Here is a 23,572-nt window from a genome sequence, read left to right as displayed (position 1 = left end):
CAATAAGCACTCAATTGCCCTATCACGTGCACTCTGGCTCGTGACACAAGAAAGAAACGAAGACATGTTTTATTTTTGTTTCACAGACATAAAAATCCATTTCAAAACTCATATCCCTTATTTAAAATCAAATCAATATTATATTGAGTTTAATTCATGAATAAATTTGAATTTAGTTAACAATTTATTATATTTATTATGTCGGAGATAAAACATTGAACTATATAGTTGAATTAAATTATATTATTTAAAATATCTCAAGTTTTTCTTTCGTCATAATTCCCTCGAAGGGTTTCAAATACAAACACACACAAAACATATTCATTCATTCCCTCGGGATTTCGAGCCCTAAGTTGTTAGAACTTAAGCCTTTCATTCAAAAATCTCATGTGTCTTTAAGAATCGCACCATAAAAAGAAGAAAAGACTCTTCAAGTTACGCAGTCCCGCACAAAAATGTACCCGCCAAATGGTTCCCTGTCATCACCACAGTCCGGGGGCGTTGACACCTCACCGTTACTAACCTCCTCAGTAGCCAACCATCTCCTCCGTATCCGCCGTCCACCACAACTTCGTGGCGCTGCCGCCCGTCTCCTCCGACTGGCAAGCAGCCGCGGAATGATGCTGAGAGAACCATCTGTTCGTGTTCGTGAAAATGCAGCCGAGCAGCTTGAAGAGAGGCAGAGTGGCTGGGGTTACTCGAAGCCGATAGTTCTTATTGATGTTTTGCGGAATTTGGCGTTTGTGATAATAGCTGTTGGTGTTTTGGGGTTGAGTTGGGAGGAGAAGCCAAAGGTGCCTCTGAGAGTGTGGATTGTTGGGTATGGATTACAGTGTTTGTGTCATATTGTGTGTGTTGTTGTTGAGTATAGAAATAGAAGGGATTTGGGGATTGAAGAAAGTGGGATTTTGAGCTCTGGGTCAGGGGATTCTTTGGGTTTTGGGACTCGTCGAAGTGGAAATGATGGTGAAGATACTAGCCGGTGAGGTTTCATTGTTTGCTGGGGGTGTTTTGGTTCTTGTTTTGTGAAATTCGAAAACAATCTTGCAAAACAAGAAACGAGGGGCTTCTTTCCCCCCTCATAAGTTGTTTAAAGTTGTGTATTTCATGATGCTTTGCTTGTGTTGGACTGGAGTGTGAGCATTTTAATCTCATGTATTTTATGAATTTGTAGATATAGTAATCCTTGCGCTTTATTCTTGCAGCGTGCCAAATCGTGTGGAATCTGCAAGTACGATGGTTTCAGTTGTTTGGTGGGTTATTGGATTCTACTGGATCACCGCCGCTGGTCGCCAAGATTTGGAAGAGAATTCACCTCAGCTTTACTGGTTTGTTAGAACAAATTTTGCTTTGATGTGCCCTTTGTATATTCACTTTATTTTTTTTAGTATGTTTATTGGTTTAGCTGTTGGTTTCTTTTGCAGGCTCTGTGTTACATTTCTTGCTTTCGACGCTCTCTTTGTAATCATATGCGCTGCTGCTGCATGTCTCATTGGAATTGCTGTTTGCTGCTGCCTTCCATGTATAATTGGCATCTTGTATGCTATGACAGACCCGGTAAAATTTTTAGGTGGCACACTGGCCAAGCAACTTCTGATTTTGAAAGGATCTATAAATTACAACAGAAACACGGCTCGTTATCTATTTCTTGACATCATAATTTTGCAGTCTAGGACTTGAAAAACTCTGTCTTCTCTCCTCAGTCTTGAATATAAATCAGATACAGCTTTTAGCTTTAAAGTTTTACGATAAGAGATTAAGCCCCGCCTCCAGTTCACATGCCCTGGTGGATGATTTCTGCTACTGTCTGCCATGTTCTGAGAATCCTCCAATTACTCCTCGAAAACGTGATAAGTGGTGAATCTTTGCCTTTGCTCATTCTTCTCAACCTTTGATGAAAGACATTCTAATGCTCCATCTGCCTTCATCCCTTTGATGAACCCTGATGTTTCACCCTATAGACCTAAAAAATATAACTTCCTATTAGATGGACAGCTGGAGCAGTAAGACACCATTGATCAAAGATTGAGGAGAATGAGCAAGGGGAAACATGCTGCTCCAACCTAGAAAGCTTTGGTGTCTATTGGGTCAGCTTGAAAAAACATTACGATGATGATATTTTGTACGCATGAAGGATTTCAAATTAAGCTGCATTGTTGCTTAATTTGGAGGGCAGTCTAGGTTCCGGATTTCTCCTCTTTAAATCTTTGTTGATTTGTTATTATTTGTGATCTTTAAAGTTGACTGGAATTGTTACCAATTTGAAATTGAATACACTTTGTATGAATTATCTTAATGGACAAAGTCTTAAATTGTTGTCCGGAGAGTGACATAAGCACATCATTGTTGTCTCGAAGCCATATTGATGCTTTTTACTGTTTTTAATTCGGGCAATGTAGTTATATTAATTTCTGAGTCGTGACACATGTTATGTGTACTGGGCAATGGCATTGCTTGGTAATTGTCTGAGGTAATCGGATCTGTTTTTTCAAAAGGCATCAGTTTCATTCACAAAATGCATCTTTTGCTCTTGTTCTTGAATTCCATGTCCCTAAACGTGCATTGCCTTCAATTTGGTAGCAGGAAGGAGCGACAGCAGAAGAGATTGATCGATTACCAAAATACAAGTTTTGCAGGGCAGAGGCTTTTGAGAAAGTTGATGGTGAAAATCCAGAAATTTGTGGAGGGATGATGACTGAATGTGACACTGACACACCCATTGAACTTGCTGTCTCCCATGAAGACGCTGTGAGTATCTCAACAAGCAATTTGGTATTGTCACTTCTAGAATATATACTCTTTCATGCAACTGTGCCTCAGCTTCAAAGCTTTTAAGAGGGTGTTTGGCAATATGATAATGGTTGTTTTTTAAAGTGTTTTTAACTTGAAAATATATTAAAATAATATATAATTTTTAAAATATTTTTGATATTAACACATCTAAACATCAAAACAATAAAAAAATTAATTTTAAACTAAAATAATCAAATTTTAGCCGTCCACCATTTGGAATGCAATACCAAACGGGTGTAAAAGGCTGGGGTATGGGTTGGGTAGCTAAAGCAAACTGAACAGGGAAACAAGAACAATTGGTCTTCCTCTCTTAATGATATGGTTGCTTCTATTATGGAGCTGATTCCCCATTTTCAGCTCTTTAACCTCGATGCACTTCTGACTTGAATACTTTGTTGCAAATTATCACAGGAATGTTGCATTTGCCTTTCTGCCTATGAAAATGGAAGTGAACTACGTGAACTTCCTTGCAATCACCATTTCCACTGTATGTGCATAGACAAGTGGCTTTGCATCAATGCAACCTGCCCTCTCTGCAAGTTCAACATTGTAAAAGCTGGCAATCGAAGTGGTAATGAAGAAGCATAAAAAAACAGGTTTTTCGAGAAGAGCATCTTCCCATAATCTGCGTGTATCATACCTTGCAGTTCTTGTTCTTTGACTAAAGAAACAGAGAGTCGATCAGCGATTGGTGCCTGCTACTTTCTAGCCTCCAAAACTCAGCCTGTTGTACCAAATGCAGGCATTCACCACAGGAAATGTGTACATGTTTTATGCTCTGTAATCTGTATATATGATTGAAGTTCAGCGTAGTGTGCAAAGCGAGACACGTTTTTTGTTTTAAATCAATGTAATTGACTAACGAGCTGTATCTCAAGCTGTCAAACTGACATCCAGTGCTCGGAGACCAACCATGGAAGAACAGAGAAATAATATTTTAATTTTCTAGAAAATAGGAGATAGAAAAAGAAAATACGAAATCTCAAAACCAAGCCCAGCCAACAACAAAGACTCACAGAACAAGCCCAGCAACACAAAAGGATACCATTCCATGCCACAAAGACATAAACAAATGAGCCGAGAGCCACCTCCCATGCTCTAAGAAAATTCAAAACCTCTAGCAACCCAACCCAGCCATGCCAGGCAGGAAGAAATAGGCGTCCAAAAGAAGAAAACCCAGAGAACTATTATAATACACAGTAGCATCAGTATGGGTAAGCAGTGTTTTTGCCACGCTACTTAATCTTTCTTTGTTAGTAAGATATAAAATGCCCTTGACATTTCAAAGTCATTTTAACATTTTAAGCAAAACAACACTTGTCATCAATCATCTTTTCATAGCCGCAATCAAACCCTGCAACAAACATAAAAGACAATTAGTTTATAACATAGAACTTGACGACGTTTAAGGAAAAACTCCATTATATTAAAGCTTTTTCGAGATAGATGACAGGGTTGAAACATTGAAGGAGTGTCGATGGGTTCGAAGATCATAAACAACTGCAAAACAAGTCTTTTGTGGAGATATGAGGATGCGAAATAATCCATATATGTGTGTGTAATGAATGAACTGAGACTTCTAAATCGTCATCAAAATTCTTTCCTCGGTATTTCATGGAGACTTCTATACCTGCAAAACACATAAAATTGCATGGAGAAATAATCCATATATTTCAGGAATGTTGCATTTGCCTTTCTGCCTATGAAGATGGAAGTGAACTGCGTTGACTTCCCTGCAATCACCATTTCCACCGTATGTGCATAGACAAGTGGCTTTGCATCAATGCAACCTGCCCTCTCTGCAATAGCTCAACATTACAATGGTATTTCGAGCAGATCATCTTACCCAGGTGAATCATGTTCTCTTTTTGCTCCAGCAGCATCTGCTTGGTGCTCGGATAAGAGTGACCTGTAATCTCAATGCATTATGGTTCTTGTTCTTTGATACAAGTCTTGAGGAAATGGTTTCGTTGTGTTTTGTAAAGATGCAGTTTTCTCTACTTCCCCATTCTCATAAATCACCAGTTGTATTTACTGGCTCTTTCATAAATCACCAGCTGAGAAATTAAGAAATTTTTATATGTTAGCTTTAAATAATTACACTAGTATATACAGAGTAAAAAGAATATAATTCATTCTTATTCGTATGCTTGATCTTTTGGCTTCAATGATCAAAGCAAAAAAAAAAAAAAAACAACCTAACCTTAAAAAATTATTTAAAGCCGAAAAAAATACCTGATTTTTAAGTAAAGAAGATAAAATTTCTCACTAGCGGTTTGTATGATTATTAAAGGCTGAACGATTGGATAATTTGTAATTTGCAATAACTCAAATTAAAAAAATATTTAAAGCCTAAAAAAACATCTGATTTTCAAATAATCTTTGTATAAACTTTAAACAACTTTAAATCTATTTAAAAGGATTCTTGAGACTAAAAAAAAATAAAATAAAATTTATAGTTTCTACAACATGTATGTGTTTTTAGAAACCCAACACTATTAGCTAGCCCTACTAGGCTCTTCCTTTCTTTTCTATCGTTTTGGCCGCTTTTATTTTCTCTTTCCTTTCTCTCTTTTTTTTTATCCTTTCTTTTCTTCTCTCTAACTACCCATTTCAATCTCATTGCTAGGCGCATACCTTACAAATATTTTTATTTCTAGGAATGCATCACCTAACATACACCACACCACTCTCTCTCACCCATAAACAACCTCTTTCATGCCAACCTTTTCATCAACAATCATTCCTAATTCTATCTTGATATCAATTCTTCTAGCTTGACCATTCTTTTCCTGCCCCAACCACCTTTTTCATCGGTGACTATCCTAAGACTCACTTTGCATGAACTTTCTTACTTTCAGTAACCTTTTCACTAATAAATTACTCCCCAAACACCAAACAATTAATCAATGATAAGCGTAGCACACTAACTAATGGTTCAACTTTCTAAGAAAGTAAATATTTCCCTATTATTTTCTCTCACTAGATAAACTTATATGATTTATGGTATCTATAAATACAACATGTCACCAGATAAGAAAATAGATGGACTCGTGCTAACTTGACTTCATTACTTCCCTATCCAACACACCGTTACTCTCATGTTTCATACACTTTCTTTTCACATATATTTCATCATTTTTACATCTATTAACTTAAGTAATGAATGATCTCTTATTTTGACACATGATTGGTTATTCATGTGAACACCAATTGGACAAAGTCAAGACCAATCATCTCAATCGAAGACACAAAAAGAAATTATAAAAAAAATAACTGAAGCAAAAATATAAAAAGAATAGAGAGGATCAATTGGCAATTCCAAAGGGAGGAGAGAGAAAATAATAAATAAAATAAAAAAATCTACATGCGACAAGCTGCTTAACTACCCTTGACACAAGCTACACCAGAAAAAAAAGGACTCAACAATACATCTAGTGACATGGCTAAAAAGCAGTTTTAATCGTCAAGAGGTGACACACCCGTCATTTGAAATATACGAGCACCTTCTGTATGCTAATATCTTTTTAAAATTTAATATTATTTAAAAGATCATAATACCCTTGACAAAATAATAAATAAAAAAATAACTTAAAAAGATAAAAATAATCATTGATCAAATGCATTTTTTACACTTTAAGGTCTTCTAAGTAATCTAATCGTGTATTCAAAAATAAAAAAGCGAGACTACCCTTGGTCGTAATACATACATATATACATACATTCATACATACATGCATATATATTTAATGGTATTTTAGTATTTTTATTGTTAATAAAAATTAAAAAAAATCTTATTACACCTATCAACCACCAAATATTATTTGATTCTAGAGTAAAATTGTTATTTTATTGCTGTAATCCAGGGTAAAATGTGTGTAGCGTTACAATAAAAATACTATTTTGCATCCCTTTCCCATTTAATTTATTTTGTTATGTTATGTTATACGATGTACACTTTTTGACGTAGGGTCAAGAATCAACAGAATTGAGAGGAGGTTGGATGGAGGGATTGTATTAATAAAAATCTTAGATTACAAGGACCGAATAAAAGATGAAAGAGTATAAGGTCCATATTGAGAAAGTATCAAGAGTAAAAGGACCGAATTCTACGATCAATCCCTTTGTTTTTATGATTTGGTTTTCTTCTACAAGCATCAGCAGGAATCCAGGATTTCAAAAGCATTCCTCGAAGACAAAAAGTTTTCCCACCTGATAAGACAAAAGGAAAAGTCGGTGACCTTCTCCTCCATCTCTCTTGAACATTAAGAGTAGTGTTAATACTTAGCTAGGGTTTTTAATTACCGCTTTACAGGTAACGCTCCGAACCATCTCTCAATGTCTTCACTAGGGTTCTAAAGAACTGGAATTTCTATTATTTTATTCATTGTATCCTTGCTATTGTTATTGTTTCTGAAATTTATGATTAATTTGACTAAGTTTGGTTGCTGCTATTTTTCTAGTTTTGTTTATAAATGCAATTCAGGGGCTATTATTGGTGCTTTAGCTTCACCTCACTACTTTTTTTTTTTTTTTGAAATTTAAATTTTCTGGGTTTCACTTAATTTTTGCTTTTGTGAATTATAGCAAGAAAAACACAGATTTTTTTGTGTTGGGAAATAAAATTACCCAAGGCTCCATCAACATAATTCACTGAACTACTCAATCTTTTGCATTTTATAGGGTAGGTTTTTATTTTACTATCTGAAAATTTGCCCCATTGGTGCAGGATTAAATTGCATTTTGCTAAATTAATAATGGGTGGTGCATCATTGACAGAGGTATCATTTGCACGGAACGATTTCCTTGAGCCATTGTTTACTGCTTCAAAATCGTCTGATTTGAAAGAAACATTAGAGATTCTGATAGCAATAGCTAAAACCGATGATGGTCGTGCAGACCTTGCTTCCAAAAACATTCTCCCGGTTGTCCTTCAGCTTATCACCCATCTACTAAATGATCCCTTTGATCATGAATATCTCTCACTCTCTTTAAGACTCATGAGAAACTTATGTGCAGGAGAAGTTGCAAACCAGAAGTCTTTTATTCAATTGAATGGAGTTGGGATTTTTTTGACAGTTTTGAGGTCTAAAAAGGTAGCTTCTTCTGAACCAGATCATGGGATTATTCGAATGGGCTTACAGGTTTTGGCGAATGTTTCTTTGGCTGGGAAAGAACACCAACAAGCTATTTGGGGTGGATTGTTCCATGATGAGTTATATATGCTTGCAAAAGTTCGGAGTCAGGGGACTTGTGATCCTCTGTGTATGATTATTTATGCTTGTTGTGATGGAAGCCCTGAATTAGTTTTGCAGCTTTGTGGGGATCAAGGGTTGCCTATTGTTGTTGAAATTATACGAACTGCATCTTTAGGTTAATATTTTGATTTATTCTGCGCAATCATGCTAATATTTAATTCCCCCCCCTTCTCTTATCACCTTTTGTTTGAATTGTATTTATGATTGTTTTTGGTTGCTGTTTTACCAGTTGGTTTTGGAGAAGAGTGGCTGAAGTTGCTTCTCTCAAGGATTTGTTTAGAGGATATTTACTTCCCTCAACTCTTCTCAAGAATATATGGTGTTTGTAGTAATCGTGAAAATGAAGAGGAAATTAGTTTAAGCAGCAACCCATTTTTTACTGAACAAGCATATCTTTTAAATATTGTGTCAGAGATTTTGAATGAGCGACTGAAGGAGATTACCATTCCCAATGATTTTGCCTTGTGCATTTTTGGAATATTCAAGAAATCAGTTGAAGCTTTTGAGTTTGGTTCTAGAGCTGAATCTAGGCTCCCGACCGGGCTTGCTGTTATTGATGTCCTTGGTTACTCACTCACCATTTTAAGAGATATATGTGCTAACAATGGTGGAGTTGGCAAAGAAGAAGATTTGGTAGATGTTGTTGATTCACTCTTGTCATCTGGACTGCTTGATTTGCTCTTATGCCTGCTTCGTGATCTAGAGCCTCCAAAAATAATCAGGAAAGCCATGAATCAGGCTGGTAACCAAGAAGCAACTACTTCTTACTTCCCTAAAGTCTGTCCCTATAAAGGATTTCGGAGAGACTTAGTTGCTGTCATTGGCAATTGTGCTTACCGAAGAAAGCATGTGCAAGATGACATTAGGCAGAAGAATGGGATGCTTCTAATGTTGCAACAGTGTGTTACAGATGAAGATAACCCATTTTTGAGGGAGTGGGGCATATGGTCGATGAGGAACTTATTGGAAGGGAATTCAGAAAACCAACAGGCAGTCGCTGGATTGGAGCTTCAAGGGTCAGTTGATATGCCTGAACTAGCTGGACTTGGTCTCAAAGTGGAAGTGGATCAAAATACTCGGCGTGCAAAGCTTGTTAATATTTCATGATGGTATTGGCTTGGCTAATTAGATTGATTCTCTTGATCTTGTTTTTGAATGCTATTTCAAAATTCGGTAAGTGCTACATCAGCTTATATTATTTCCTAGAGTATAGCTAATGAGAATTTACAAAACTTAGTAATAATATCTTTTTCCTTCATGGTTCAGCTAAATTTATTTTCTGATTGGTGCTTGGCTTCCTTGCTCCCTACGCCATCTTTTTCATGTCACTGTCATAGAAAAGGTCAATTTAATCATCACTCATCATCTTCAGGAGACTTGTTTTCCTGCGAGTGCTTCACACAAGAGGAGTTGATTACATAATGCAAAGTTGGGTATCTATGTTTGTCTTTTTTGAACAGGACTTGTATGGATATTCTTTTTGCAGGTTTGTGTGTATAACTGAATGGCTGACAAGACATGAAATCAACAGGAATTGGGAAGACTAAGAAGACGTTTTACATTTCCAAATAATTCAAGATTTGAGGCTGTGAAAGAGAGTTATATATAAGCTACTTTGGTTTATGCGAAGACTGAGAAATCCTACTTCCTAAAAACTGCTGAATCCTTTCCAAAGGATTTGAATCCGTGTTAGGTTGGTGTTAGTAGAATGATCTGACAGTCTTTTCCCGAATCTCTGAGGGAGTGTTGTATGAAATATGAGCTAGAGCATTGAATGTATTCTGCACAATTTTACCTCTCATTATTTGATATCTGAAGAGCTTGAAAGGTGATTGCTTTAGTTAAATGTTAAGTGCTATAGCTCATTCGTGTTGCCTTTTCTAAAAGGAGTAATTCATATTTCTCACTAATGCACAACATTGCGTGATCGCATGTGCTAAAGCTTGTGGAGAGCCTTTTATGGGTTGTAGATGAGATTACCATGAAATTGTTTCTACCAGCTTCTTTTGCGGGAATTCTTGCAAAACTACACGAGCGGTTAATGTATTCGACACAATTTTTCTTCTTTCGCTCTGATACTGGAAGAGCTAGCGAGGTGGTTGCTTTTGTCAAAAATTGAGTACTCAAGCTCGCTCGTGTTGCCTTTTTAAGAGGAATACATTATTCTCATGAGCATCGAATGTATTCTGCACAATTTCTTTTTGGTTGTATGCAAACTGCTATTGCTTCTGCCGCCCTGATGCATGTGCAAATTTTTATTAACATACAGGCGCATCCATTTTATTCAGTCTAGAATCCATCTGCACTCCTTATCTTTGGTATTCTACTACTCTCTCTGAAATTTCCATGTATAAGATGACTAGGGATATTTAGATTTTATCCACAAATGTAAAAGATAATTAGGTTAGGCCAGGATTTAAATTCTCACGACAAGGTTCCATTTGCTTTGTTGTTAATTAACTTCATGCGATATAGATATGGCGATTGCCTGTAAAGTTTCTTTATTAATCCTTTCATTGCAACTTGGTTCGATGTTATAAAAAGAAGGGATTGTTCTGCTCACAAATCGGCTACGTCCCTGCTATTTAGCGTACCTGTTGTGGTAACAATGCCACCCGACCTAGCACATGCTACAGAAAAGGCTGTAAACTCTGTATTTGACATCTATATTCCGATCATATGCAGCAAAAAATTGAAGAACTCTATCCCTATAATACCTTTTCTTGTGTTTTTTTGATATTATTTTTTATATTTATACCCTGATTTATTTGAAAAGAATTTTTTTTAGTACCTAAATATAGAGATTAACTGGGAAATAAATGCACTTGTGAAATCTGCAAGTTTCCTATGCATGCTCATTCAAAAACAGCAAGCACAACCATAAGAATATAATTCGAACATCAGTCAAATAAAATAAAAATCTCCAGATGTTAAACATTCATCGTAAAATCTTTATGTAGCCTTTGTATTTACACAAATATACAAAAATACAAGCTCTTCATTCTCAATCGAGACTTTGGCCCAAGAAGGAATAATTTTCTTGAAGATATACAATGAATAGCATCCTTCATATCATGAGTTTTGTGAAATTAATCATGTTTATGCCCCCAAAAATAGAGCGAGGGTGAACATACAATATCATTGGCTTTTTAACAAGTAAAGATGGGTATATTTCAAAACTCTGTGCTTGAATCACTATCCTATATGTATATTCATCCCTTTTGATCTCATAGCCAGTGGAAACTTGACATTACAAGATTTATTTAGATGGTCAGATTCTCCTGAATTGCAAGAAACGAACCTATTATATTTCCTCCAACATCTGGGAAAGTTTCAGATCCAGGAATAGGCCTCACCTTGCCCTTACGATCAACTTCAACTGGATACTTTAGCAGGTGCCCTGTCATCTCTGATATCTCCTCAGAGGCGAATTGTTTCCAATTCATCTCCCCCATTGCTTTAATTCTCCTAACACATTCAAGACTCTCTGGTTTTGTAAAGCAGTCCTCAATAACTCCAGTATGCTCTGCCCAGAGAGACATCCGATATCCATGGATCTAAAAAGGAAGCATTTTGTTCAAGAAACAGCAAGTCAATTAGCAAATACAAGAAATTTCAGAGTTTCAAATATTAAATAAAATATGTAGTTTTTTTAACTGCATCCAGCGGCAAGGATGAAGGATAAACAAATAAAATCTTCATCTCTCATGTCAATTTCATGTATGACTGTCATTGTTGACAGGAATGACTGACAAAAAACTGGTTCTACAGTCAAGTGGCACAACAGTTCAGATTCTTTGATATTTTCTATTTAACATTTTCTTTCAAAAAAAGTTTCCTCGTATTAATTTTCATATTTTGTTTTTCATATTTAATTTATTCATTCAAACATTATCAGACAAAAACAACTCTTCAAGCACCATAAATAATTCTTCAGCTTTTATACAACTGCAGACATTGCTTCACTATTTCAATGCTGTGTTGCACGATAATGCCATCAAATCATTATTGTTGTTCTTCTAAACTAGTTTTATTTATTTATTTATTTAAAGTAATTCTCCATTTTTCAAGCAGTGAATCCTTTTTCTCGTGAATCAATTGTCATATTGAGTTTCTGTTTTCAACTGTGACAGAAACAGATGTGGTTTTCATATTATCTCAATGAAGGTTACCTGTCCAAGTGGATTAGACTGTTTTCTTGCCCAGGTATGTTGAGGTTGGTAGGCTCCCATTGCTATCTCAGTGTCTCTAGTGCCCTCCATGGAACGCTGATTTATGTTCGCAGATCCCAGTATTACATACTCATCATCAACTATCATCCCTTTTGAATGAACATAAATCATGAACCGCCGGCTTTTCTGACTAAGTGCCTGGAAATGCCACAATACAGCACATTATTAAGGAGAGAAAAGGATGGAGAGAATCTGAAAAATTTAGATGGTCTCAAATGAACCAATATCTGACCCTGCTCATACAGAAACAAATAAGAAAATAAAATAAAAGGTATCAAAATCATCAAATTGCAGCAAATTCTCCGGCTGTGTGTTATAAATAGAGTTAAGGTATCCAAGTATGAAATTCAAATTTTCTAGGATAACAGGATTCAAGGACGTCATTTTGCATCAGAGGCTTCTCATTTTCCAAATAACTGCAAAATACATTGCATGAGTGAAACAACTGAGTTCAAGAATGAAGATACCTGAGGAGTGTGTGAACTTGGGGGATTTGGCATGTATGAAGAATTAAATCCATCTACAGATTCACGATTACCAAGACAGAAGAAGTTCAAAAAATCCTGCGGTGAGAATGCTTCCTCAAGTCCGACCTCCACTAGAGCCTTGTAAATAGTCTCGTACATCATTTGCATCGTTTTATGCTGCAGCAATTATCAACATTCCCAGATTAGCATAACATAATACCACCATTTAGTGCAGACTTTTCTGTCATGACAAATCTTAGTTCCATTTGGCTTTCCAGTTCTTGGGTCTAGAAACTCAAAAGAGTAAAATATGAAACGACAAAAAGTTAAGCTATTTAATATTTTATTGGATGATGCTAATAGCTAGCAAGTAGAAAAAATATACAGATAAATAAACTAGGCAAATTAGCTCTGAGCTGTTAACTTTTTATAACCAAGTTAGAGTAGGTTTGTTTATAGATTTTAGGTCATGTTCTACCCCAATAACATGATGCAATCCCATAACAAGCTGTAACAGCAGCTTTTTTACGAACCGATTTTTTCTATAAATTTTTCTCGTATTTACAAAGTGAGTACTATTTTATCATTGATATCACTTGCTTGTCATCTTTCCCCATGAAAGAACAGATCTCTACCAGTGAATTAGGACCAGGTAAAAACTTTTATTAGTATCCACAAACTTTTACCTGTTCAGATTTTCTTTAAAAGACATCAATCATGCTGAATAGTAAAGCACAAGAAAGGGAAAATGGCCATTCCTAACAAAACAAAGGTTTCGACTACCAAATCTGTAGCTGGAACCTACCTGCCAAAACAAAATCCTTTGTGTAGCAGCACCAGTTGGAACACCCTCTGGCCACATCGGAACAACAATGTAGGCAGCAAATCTCTCATGTGCTCTGATTTTATTGGCAATCTTTAGTGCGATTTCCATAGGAATCAAATTATTAGCCCCTGCAAGAAGGCAACATGACAACAGTTCAGTATCTAAATAAATTTTTTTGCTGGAACTATATAAAACAGCTCTTTACAGCAATAGTCCATCTATTTGAGATACTGAGATACCCCAGAAAAGAACAATACATGGAGAATTTTTGTTTTTCCTCGTTTAGTTGCTTTCTTTCTTTTAGTTTCTTACTTGATTGAGATTTCTGTATATATATTGTTGTTCCTTTTAATTCCTCTATCCCTCTTCAGCATTCTTTAATCAAGGTTGAGACTTCCACTAATTGTATTTCCTATAATTCTTTTGGATAGTCTGTTTCTTAATTGTGCTGCATACTCTCCCATGTTACTTTATCACTAACCCTTCCTTAAAGTTTTAAAGCACCTTCAATTTCTCCATCCTTCACAATTGTGCCCCAGATACCTATTTGCCCAATTCTTTTGCAGTATTTTGGTTAAAGAAGGGAATGAAAAATTAATGAACAATGAGAGGAATTCAGGTACCATTACATCTTTACTCCAACAAAACTGAGTTCAATCTTTGTTTCAAAACTGCAAGGTTCGTGCTTTCCAAGTTGACTAGAAAGCAGGGAAGGCAATGAAATGCAGTGTTCAAAGCAGCCTGCCTTAACATGATTTTTTCATAAAATCAGATAAGAGGTTCCTCACCTAAATCTTTATATGAACTCCAGTTGTAGGAAGACCCAATGAAATACTGGTTCTCTATGTAAATAAAATGCTGGGCAGCACGGATGGCCATCACATATGCTGTATGTATGCTCATGTCAATGAGTACATTCTTTCCACACACCAGGTTCTGTTACAGCAGAATAGTCAGTCAACTTCCACACGTAGCCATGAAAACACGAACACCTCCCCCTCGCACATGCTCAATAGAGAAACAACGGGCAACCGGTTGCCGAATATTCTCTTATCTTGATTTTTTACTTGTCAAAATAATAATTACAATAACCATCTCACCTTTTTTGTGGCATCCTTTGGATCCTTTGGGAAGTCTTTCACGGAGTTTGAATCAATTGATCGAAATATCTGTGGTTTAGAAAAGGCAAAGTCAAATGCAATTTCATTACAGAAAACTATATTCAGCTCTAAGACCAAAATAACCCCTCCCCATCACAGTGCATGATCCTTGAGCAGGCTTGGACAAATTACCTGAACATGCCAAGCTTCAAGACCTTCCTCATTAACAGGAGTCTCGAAAACACCTATAATGTCTGGAATTCTGTCTATCCTGAGTAAAGCATCATCATATGATGTTTTTAGTTTTTTAAGCCCCTTAGGTTTTGCAGCCTTCATCCAACGCTCCTCAAAGTTAGTTAGAACATCATAAGCTGCTGGACCATCTATTCTGCTGTGCAAGTCATGCCACGGTTCTCTTGGGCAATTTGCGACACTACCCTGCTCAGTATTTAAACAATTACATAATTAAGGAAAGAAGACATTGATTTCATTACTTCTAAAAGTCAACTCTAAGCAAGAAGATTATTTCTGCTCATATTTTATATCATCAATAACATGCCAAATAGCACTTCTACAACTGAATCATATAGCCAATCACAAGTGAACAACAGCAGAGGTAAAATTTAAGACTTACAGTGAAAGTAGGGTTGTGATAGTCATCTTTGTGCACATTTTCTAGCGTCCTAAATAGAGGATGATCTGGAGTATCATATCGACCATCACATAAATCAAGTCCACCAACAAAAGCTATGATTTTTCTTCTATTATTGCCAGCATCAGCATCTACAATTACAGTTTTCTGGTGATGTGTATAAATTGTTCCAACCTCCTGATAATTTGAAACAGCAGAGGAAATTTGGTTAAAATTTCCACTCCGATAAAAAAGAAAACTTGCTGGAATGAGAAAGAAAGCTCTCAGGTATTGCCAATTGACACATGTCTCCTGCTTCACCTCACTGAGCACAAAAAAAAAAACGAAGAAAGAAAGAAGGAAAAGAAAAGGTAACATGACAACAAATTTCAGACAAATTCCTTTTAACAACATGGAGGAGCAGCAAGAAAAAAGAATATCTATGCTACAGATTTTCTAACTACTATTAGCCAAAAAGTGAGCAAAGATCAGCTTGTGATACTGAATTAGTCATTGCAGGGCTGCTGGCCTGGAGTCCACTCAATTCAGTTAAGGTTTATACTTAGCAATTACATTCTGCAACAAAAGAATTATATGTAAGAGAATTCTTTTAGCACTTAAACCAATGATCAATCATAATAAATGCTTTTGTTATGGCAGGTAAACTGACAGGCTCAACACATCAAAGATGTTTGTCACTCGCCAGGCACTAAACACTGCTTCAAGCAATAACACAGCTCAAGAACAGTTGTAATTTGGGATAACTAACCCTTTGCTTGACCCAGCTATGTTTTTTCCCAGCATTGCGAGGACAAAGTAGCACTTGAACAGATGAGTGTTTGAAAAAACGGCGAGTTTCCTCATCATGGGTTGCCATAATCCCATCCTGCATTTTAGAGAGGTTTAGTGGAAGAGTTAAGAAGCTCTCCAGTTGAAATTGAAAGTACATGTAGCATAATTTAAGTGAACAGTTTGAGGATTTAGCAGGGCATTTCCTTGAAATCGTGGATCATTAGCCGGAAGGCTTATGCTCTACTCAAGAGCCCAGACAGAAAGTACAGAGATCATAACGAATGCAAGAAGACACAACAGACAACAGAAGCAACAGTTTCCATAATAGCAATAATAATCAGATATGCAAGCGAAATCAAATTTGCAAAACTACTCACATATAGGCCCACAATTTGTGAAGGTTTGCAGAGATGAAAAGGTGGTAGTTCCAAGGACATGTATCTGACCACAAACTACAGTAGAAAACTGCAATTATACAATTAAATAAAGGTAAGATTCTCACCGTTTTATATCCCAAGACACTCCTTGAAGTAGGATCATCCCAAACAAGAAGCAGCACTCTTACACCTTCCTGGGACTTGGACCTCAGAAGATCCCCGAGGGTGACACCTGAATGCTGACCGCCATCCCGAACCAGAATAACTTTGTGCCACACAGACCACCCAGTAATGTAAATTAAGCGCCGGGCTTGTCGTATAGCATCAAAGATATCTTGCCAGCATTTTCCGTGCAGATAAGGCACCCCGTCATCAAGTTGCACATTTGGGAGGCGCCCGTCCGGAACATGGGCATCTTGATAAAGAGTAACTGTTCCACCTTTCCTAAGAGGAAAATAGGTGCCTGGCACACCATGATAATCAGGACCAGCACCAACACCATGGCGATAAACGCTTAGTTTCTCCATGGGTACGTACTGAATTGAAATTCTCAATGCAGCACCAGGCTTACACTGTTTACCATTGTTATTCAAAATAGGGTAAACCCCCTCAATTCTTTCCCCTGAACATATATGTTCAACTGGAATTGCCACAACTCCTATCAACTGCGATCCCACAACATCATTGTCCTTGACAACAAAATGCACTTCTGCAGCGCGATGTGCAACGGGAACATAAAATTGTTGCATCCATACAGGATTTTCACTATTGCTAATCACAAAAGTCCTCCCAATCACAGCACCAGCCACTGAAATCGAAACATAAGGATCACTGGTAATCTTGGTGAACGCTTGCCCTTCAATCTTGCTACTTACAATTCCAGTGTATTTATTGAACATATCACCCAAAGTCTTGTGGAACATGTCCATGTTTGGGAGATTCTTTGCATCATAAACACAAATGTCCAAATTCCCATGTAATAGCAAAACCCTCAAAGACCCTTTACCACCTGACACTGGCACAATCTCCATACCCTGTCCATGCTTTGATCCGTTAAAGGAGGATGTATGTGCATAAGCAGAACCAGGATAGTGACCAGAAGAATCAACTCTGCTCGCATAATTTTCCTCCCAGTTACTTGAAAATGAGTCATTAGGAAAACCATAGAATTCACGTGGGGGACCATATCCAAAACTAGAGCCCTGATAGCTATGAGGGGAATCAGGCACTGAAGGTGCTGGTGGGGATGCAGGCGCAGTAGGGTGATTATTCCTATCATTCAAATGCATATTACTTACTAAATCATCCAAAGGTGGATAAGCAGAAGAAGTACCAATAACAGCGGCATCAACTTTATCAGGATTTGATGATGATGATCCAATCCCTAAAGATGAAGAACTATCTTGTCTATGATGATCGGAAAAGCTATTATCCCTGGAGGGTGCTTGTAAAATGCTATCAGGGGAAGGATATTGGATCGGTTGAGATTGAACATAAGGGTAATTATGAAAACTTCCATTATTTTGAAGGATTGAATTTGAAACATGTGGTGCTGGTGGATATTCAGCATATGGTGATGATGGTGATGAATAAGTTAAAGGACCAGAATGCAGGCGGTTAAAACCTAAAGGTCCTGAATTTGTTGTTGGTTGTGGTGATGGTTGCAGGTGGTGAGAATAGTCTAAAGGCCCCGAATGGCTTGTTGGATATGGGGCTGAAGGTTCTTGGTGGGAATAATCTACAGAGCCTGAATGAGTAGTTGAATGTGGTGGTGGTGGTGCTGTGTATGCAGATGGAGGTGGCGGATATTGGTAAGCACCATAAGGAGGGTATGGCCCATAAGGGTAGGGCTGAGGAGAGTAGTATGGATCGGATGGTGGATACCCATAACTTGGAGGCGGAGGAGGATGGTGAGGGTATGGATATGGATTGTTATAAGGGTATGAAGAACCATAATTATTATCCATTTTTTCAACAGGAAAACATCAAAAGAAAACTCTTTTGTGATTCTTTTTAACGGTAAAGATTGCTCATAAACTTAACCAAAACATGCAAAAAAAACCCCTCATAGATTCATTTTTTCCCCTTTTCTTGATCAGATTCAATGGACAATCCCCTGAACAAGAAAAGGGAGAGAGAAAGTCTCAAACTTGGTAGGAACAATGAGGCAAAAAGAGCGAATGAATCACCTTTTTAGAACAGATGTGAAAGAGTTTCTTGTAATCTTAAATGAAGAAGAAGGAGAACAACAAGAACAAGAAAGAAAAACAGGAACCGGAAGGGTTAAAAAAAGAAAATTTGATCACGCTGACAATGGCTGGCTTTTTCAGGTTACGAGGAGGCTGTCCTAATTTTTGGTAAAGATCCAAATAACTGAGAAAATCTGGCAATTTCCACATGGAAAATTTATATTGGGCAAATGTCAATGTTTACATAAGCACACCGTCATATTATTTTTCCATTTTTCTTTTAAAAATACTTTATGGAGTTTTTTATATTTATTATGACATTTACCCTAACACGCAACGCAAGGTATCCTTTGAATTTCTATCAAGCTTAAAGTAAATTATAAGTTAACCCTTGTTTCCAAGAGACAACAATAAGTTAGTCCATTTGGAGTCCAAAATCATATGTTTAATCCTTTGACCAAAAATCTTTTAAATTAATACCTAAAATTATAGGTCTGATAACCCATTGAAGGTTGTAATTTATAAGGATTGTATGTGGAACTTTTTGAACCAAAGGGACAAATGATGTAGTAATTTGTTAGAAATATAGATATAAGGTTGTAATTTACCCTAAAGTGTCTTACGTTATCATGCAAGAAAATAAGGATCTGATCATATAGTTAAATTCAACATCTGAGACTTGTCTACATTTTTAGAGTTTTCAACAGCAAGAAATATATTTTCTTTGGAGCATCATAACAGCGATACTAATGTGACAAGACAACAGCTTTCACCTTAAAAAAAGAAAAGAAAAGAAAAATGGTGCAGGCAGGGTAGCATGTCCTTTCTCCTATTCTGGCTTTGCCAAGTGGAATTGAGGTAATCGACAGGGATTGTCTTTTCCATCCTGTCCATCGAGGCTTGAAATAAATACAGTTTTTAGAAGAATAGTACCTTTACCTATATTTTGCAGCCAAAAGTGAGCAATTGACTTTCTTTCTTTTTTTGGAATTGAAATAACCAAGAAGGCTCAAGTTTTTGTATTTTTGGAAATCTTCAACTGTTGACTTTTGCTTTTGCACATTACCAGGAGGTTTTCAGACAAAATGCACAGGATTCTAGATGAGTTTTTGAGTCTTTGTTTCCACCGTTGACTTTTCTTTTGCCTACATTACCAGGAGCTTTTCAGATAGAATGCACCGGATTCTAGATGAGTTTTTGAGCCTTTGTTTCTAACTTTTGGCTGGGAAAATTGAATTTTTCCTTGGTAGTTATTTTTATTTTGATTTTAAAAGATTCAGAAGCTAAGTGATAAAATTATGGGGTTTGAAAGAGTCTAGAAAAGAAAGACATGCTCTGATTCGTTGGAAAATTAGAGCCCACCTCATGGTCAAGGATCTTTGTTTATTCTTTAGCAAAGAAAAGAAGTTTCCAAGTAATCTTTAACGACATTACATAGGATTTGAACTGGAAACTTCCACTTTCTGGATTTTTTTCTGTCTGGTCTGCAGTCTGCACCTAAAACAACTTTGTTTTCTTATTCTGCAGTCCTGAAACTACTGCCAGGTTACTGCTATGGGACTTCTAACACTATATTTTCCTGACAGCCAAACTAAAGATCCAAAAGAGGAACTGCCTTCTCTACCTTTTCCTCCTGAACTAACAAAGGTCACATTGTAACTCAGTTTCTGTCCCAATTTTTTAAAACTCAAACTCTTAGGCTCCAGGATCACTGATACTCCATTGGGTTCTTCCACTTTTACTGCATAGGTGCTCGAAGGGGTCCCGACATTTGTCAGGGTTCTCTTGTATTTCACCCTGTTATTTCGAGCATTGCCTTCAAAATTCACTGCAAAAGAAGGGTAGTTCAGGTCACCGGGCTGGAGAGCTTTATTGTCGGGACAAGTGACATTACGTCTGGACACTTGAGCTATTTGAGAAGATGTGTAGTTTAGGCTGCAAAAATAGTTTAAATAGTCTTCTATGGTAATGTCATATATCAACCCTGGATCTGAAGCTCTCTCTGGATCAACATGGCCCGAGCCAAATGCAAAAGGGGTAGCCGATGCAGAGTTACTGGACCCAACATCTGCAATTGGAGATCCCCTGTTGTCTGTAGCATAAGCTGTTGTCATTAGTGCTGATTTGATTGCTGCTGGTGACCATTTCTTATGGACTGACTTGAGTAGTGCAGCCAGACCACTAACATGAGGGCAGGACATTGAAGTGCCTGAAATTACATTGAACAATACGCTTCTTTTGTCGCTTTCAAGTAGAGTCGGGCTAGTCATTGGTGGCCACGCTGCTAAAATGTTCACCCCTGGTGCAGTCACATCTGGCTTGATCACATCTGGTCCCACTGAACTAGGTCCTCTGGATGAAAATGCAGCCAACATTGGTGCAGGATCACCATACACTGTACCTTTGAAGGCAATCGAAGCAGTTGCCCTTTTAGTCGAGTTCATATACTCTTTGACAGCTATACCTGCTGAGGCTCCTAAAGAAGTTGCTGGCAGAACGTGAGCGTCTGCGAAAAGCTCTTCCCCTCCAGTTTCTGTATTGATTAAAAGCATTCCTTTCCCTCCTGCCAGTTTCACTTGCTCTCCTTTTTGGGCTCGGCCATTCATTCCCCTCATGCAAACAACCATTTTGCCTTTCACCAACTTTTTCTTCAGCGACCCAATTATACAATACTCAGCTCCTTCGCCACCTGCAGTCCCTGCATGCACTAGTGGTAACTGTGCTGTTGCCTTGCCTGTATATAGAGATGCCCCTTCAAAAGTTTGTCCCTTTCCAAGCTTGACAGTTGTTGGAAACCTTCGGTCGGTGTAGCTAGCAGCTACTGTCATGATCCATGGAGCATTGTTGTCAACTGAGGAGATAGATGGACCTAAATTGCCAGCAGAGCAAGAAACAAAAACCCCCTTTTGGATTGCCCCAAATGACGCTATAGCAATGCTATCACTATAAAAAGGCTTTGCAAAACCCCCTAAAGAGAGTGATAACACATCAACCCCATCAGCAACAGCTTGGTCTATGGCGGCCAATAAATCGCTGCTGGCACAACCTGATGTCCAGCAGACTTTGTAAACGGCAATTCTTGCTGTGTACTTCATTCCAGCTGCCGAACCGTTTGCCAATCCATAAAAGCTTGCTTTGTCTACGAGGTTTCCGGCAGCGGTTGCTGCAGTATGTGTTCCATGGCCTTGTGAGTCCCGAGGGGATCGATAATCAATTGTTTCATTAATTCTTCCTGCAACAGACTCGTACCCTTTGAAGAAGGCTCTTGCACCAATCAGCTTCTTGTTGCAATTTGATGGTGAAAACTTTGTGCCACTCTCGCATTTGCCTTTCCATTTCAAGGGTACTGCAGACACGCCCGAGTCTTGGAAGCTAACATGTTCAGGCCAGATTCCAGTATCAAGAATGCCAACTATCACATCTGAAGCCAGATTTTGAGCATTCCATAGTCCCTTTCCACTTTGCAGTCCAAGGAACTGAGGGCTGTGTGTGGTGTGGAGAGTCAGCATTCCATCAGGAATGGCAGAGAGAAAGCCATCGACTTGGCTCAAGGCCTCCACTTGTTTGGTGGAGAGTTTCGCAGCGAAACCAGAAGTCACTGTTTCGTAGGTGTAGAGAAGCTGAGGAAATCCTGTTTCCTGCTCCTCTTCTTGTTCTTGGGATGAGAATTGGGTGATGGAATCAATTACTGATTCATACCACTGCCTGGAATTGCCTAGAGAGTCATATAAGGCAGGCATCTTGTTTTTGTCCATGTGAATTATATATGTCTGCTTGTCAGTTGAAGCAGCACTTGCTTTGGCAGCCATGAAGGCCAGCAACAGCAAAGATATCCTAAAGATCATGGTGGCTGTAAATTGTAAAAAAGTGGAAAAATACTTTGGCTAGAAAAGGCTGAAGATGAACTAATTGTTATGCATAGAAACAAAAATTGATTGGAAGAGAAGCAACATAGAATAAAATGAAAAAGAGAGCAAATTTTTAGTCTGGAAAAGGAGTAGCTTGAAGATTATCTTATATAAGCAAGTAAAGAAGAGTTGCTGACTTAAAGTTGATCACAGCTTGAGCTCACTGTGGTCATTATAGCATAGAATAAAAATACAATTGCGTTCTTCCTTTATCCTCGAAAGTGCACGCCTTCGAATGGATTAAAGGGAATAGAAGTGATTGAGCAATTAAAGCTGGTGTATGCCTCCACGAGCTACAGAAAGTTGGGTTGTGGGACAGGGCCTTGGCAGTGCTTGCTTGATTACTTTGAACAACATTCTTTATGGGATTTTAAGGAACAGATATCCTTGAAAAAAAATTGTACTTATGACCAGTTTAGATCATGGATGATTAAGAAATGAAAAGCATTGTATTTTGACTGAGATAATGGACTTGCAACTTGTCATGATTACAGAAGGAAGAAATCCATGCCACACTATCAACGGTGTCGAATCACATAAAATTACAGCAGTTAAGCAACTTGCTTCTTTCTACATTTTCTTTTATTTTGTTAAAGCAATGGAGGCGAGATTCAAATTCTAGTTCTAGGCCCTCTCTTGCTTTACAGGGGAGGGTGTTTTCTGGATCAATTACTGATCGTTTTTTGTTTCGAGTCTTCCTTTTTTAGGCAGTTAGGAGTCCTTGGCTAGTTTTCTTTTTTTCTTTTCTATCTTACAGGGTGTTACGAGGTGAAAACGTAATGGTTGAAGACAGAACATCCCTTCTTAAGATTCGAATCTTAAGAAAAAACAGCAATGTTTAACTCGTATGCCCTCATGCTGGCATGTGCAAACAAAGAATTACATCAAGTTTAATTATTCGGGCATTACTTTGGATATGCCAACTAAAATTATAATTAGGTTTTCCAACACTATAATTTGTTTGGCATGTAGTGAAGGAATACAAAACGAATTAAAACT

At 37.5% G+C, this 23,572-nt stretch overlaps 4 protein-coding genes across 11 annotated transcripts; 2 read left to right on the top strand and 2 right to left on the bottom strand.

The window, feature by feature from the left end:
- Positions 1-205: 205 nt before the first annotated feature.
- On the top strand, positions 206-3,664 carry LOC118041252 (E3 ubiquitin-protein ligase At1g63170). Of its 4 annotated transcripts, none has more exons than XM_073404264.1 (5): positions 206-982; positions 1,206-1,328; positions 1,425-1,557; positions 2,584-2,772; positions 3,205-3,664. In XM_073404264.1, the coding sequence occupies exons 1-5, from the start codon at positions 456-458 to the stop codon at positions 3,379-3,381; spliced, it is 1,149 nt and encodes a 382-aa protein (XP_073260365.1). In that variant the 5' UTR covers positions 206-455; the 3' UTR covers positions 3,382-3,664. The 4 variants fall into 4 exon arrangements, with proteins under 4 accessions (XP_073260365.1, XP_073260364.1, XP_034904404.1 ...); XM_073404263.1 differs by having other exon boundaries at positions 208-982; positions 2,581-2,772; XM_035048513.2 differs by having other exon boundaries at positions 216-982; positions 2,584-2,748.
- Positions 3,665-6,926: 3,262 nt separating this feature from the next.
- On the top strand, positions 6,927-9,897 carry LOC118041253 (uncharacterized). Of its 5 annotated transcripts, XR_012167943.1 has the most exons (5): positions 6,927-7,108; positions 7,523-8,166; positions 8,281-9,224; positions 9,318-9,393; positions 9,538-9,897. XR_012167943.1 is itself a non-coding variant. In XM_035048517.2 (3 exons), the coding sequence occupies exons 2-3, from the start codon at positions 7,551-7,553 to the stop codon at positions 9,156-9,158; spliced, it is 1,494 nt and encodes a 497-aa protein (XP_034904408.1). In that variant the 5' UTR covers positions 6,927-7,108; positions 7,523-7,550; the 3' UTR covers positions 9,159-9,897. The 5 variants fall into 5 exon arrangements, 1 of the variants encoding a protein (XP_034904408.1); XR_004686284.1 differs by lacking the exon at positions 9,318-9,393; XR_004686285.2 differs by having other exon boundaries at positions 9,318-9,897.
- Positions 9,898-10,960: 1,063 nt separating this feature from the next.
- On the bottom strand, positions 10,961-18,852 carry LOC118041254 (phospholipase D gamma 1). The gene is made up of 10 exons (XM_035048519.2): positions 16,602-18,852; positions 16,077-16,193; positions 15,311-15,505; positions 14,869-15,114; positions 14,677-14,745; positions 14,365-14,512; positions 13,556-13,704; positions 12,751-12,927; positions 12,224-12,421; positions 10,961-11,608 (listed from the first exon to the last, which is right to left on the bottom strand). Exons 1-10 carry the CDS (start codon positions 18,441-18,443, stop codon positions 11,315-11,317), a joined length of 3,435 nt encoding a protein of 1,144 aa, XP_034904410.1. The 5' UTR covers positions 18,444-18,852; the 3' UTR covers positions 10,961-11,314.
- A 1,152-nt stretch (positions 18,853-20,004) lies between these two features.
- On the bottom strand, positions 20,005-22,659 carry LOC118041255 (subtilisin-like protease SBT1.1). Its single transcript, XM_035048520.2, has one exon. It carries the CDS (start codon positions 22,508-22,510, stop codon positions 20,201-20,203), a length of 2,310 nt encoding a protein of 769 aa, XP_034904411.1. The 5' UTR covers positions 22,511-22,659; the 3' UTR covers positions 20,005-20,200.
- Between the last annotated feature and the right edge of the window lie 913 nt (positions 22,660-23,572).

Source organism: Populus alba, chromosome 14 (genome assembly GCF_005239225.2).
Source record: "Populus alba chromosome 14, ASM523922v2, whole genome shotgun sequence".
NCBI lineage: Eukaryota > Viridiplantae > Streptophyta > Magnoliopsida > Malpighiales > Salicaceae > Populus > Populus alba.
Note: the sequence above shows the minus strand (reverse complement) of the source record. Positions and strands in the feature narration are given on the sequence as shown.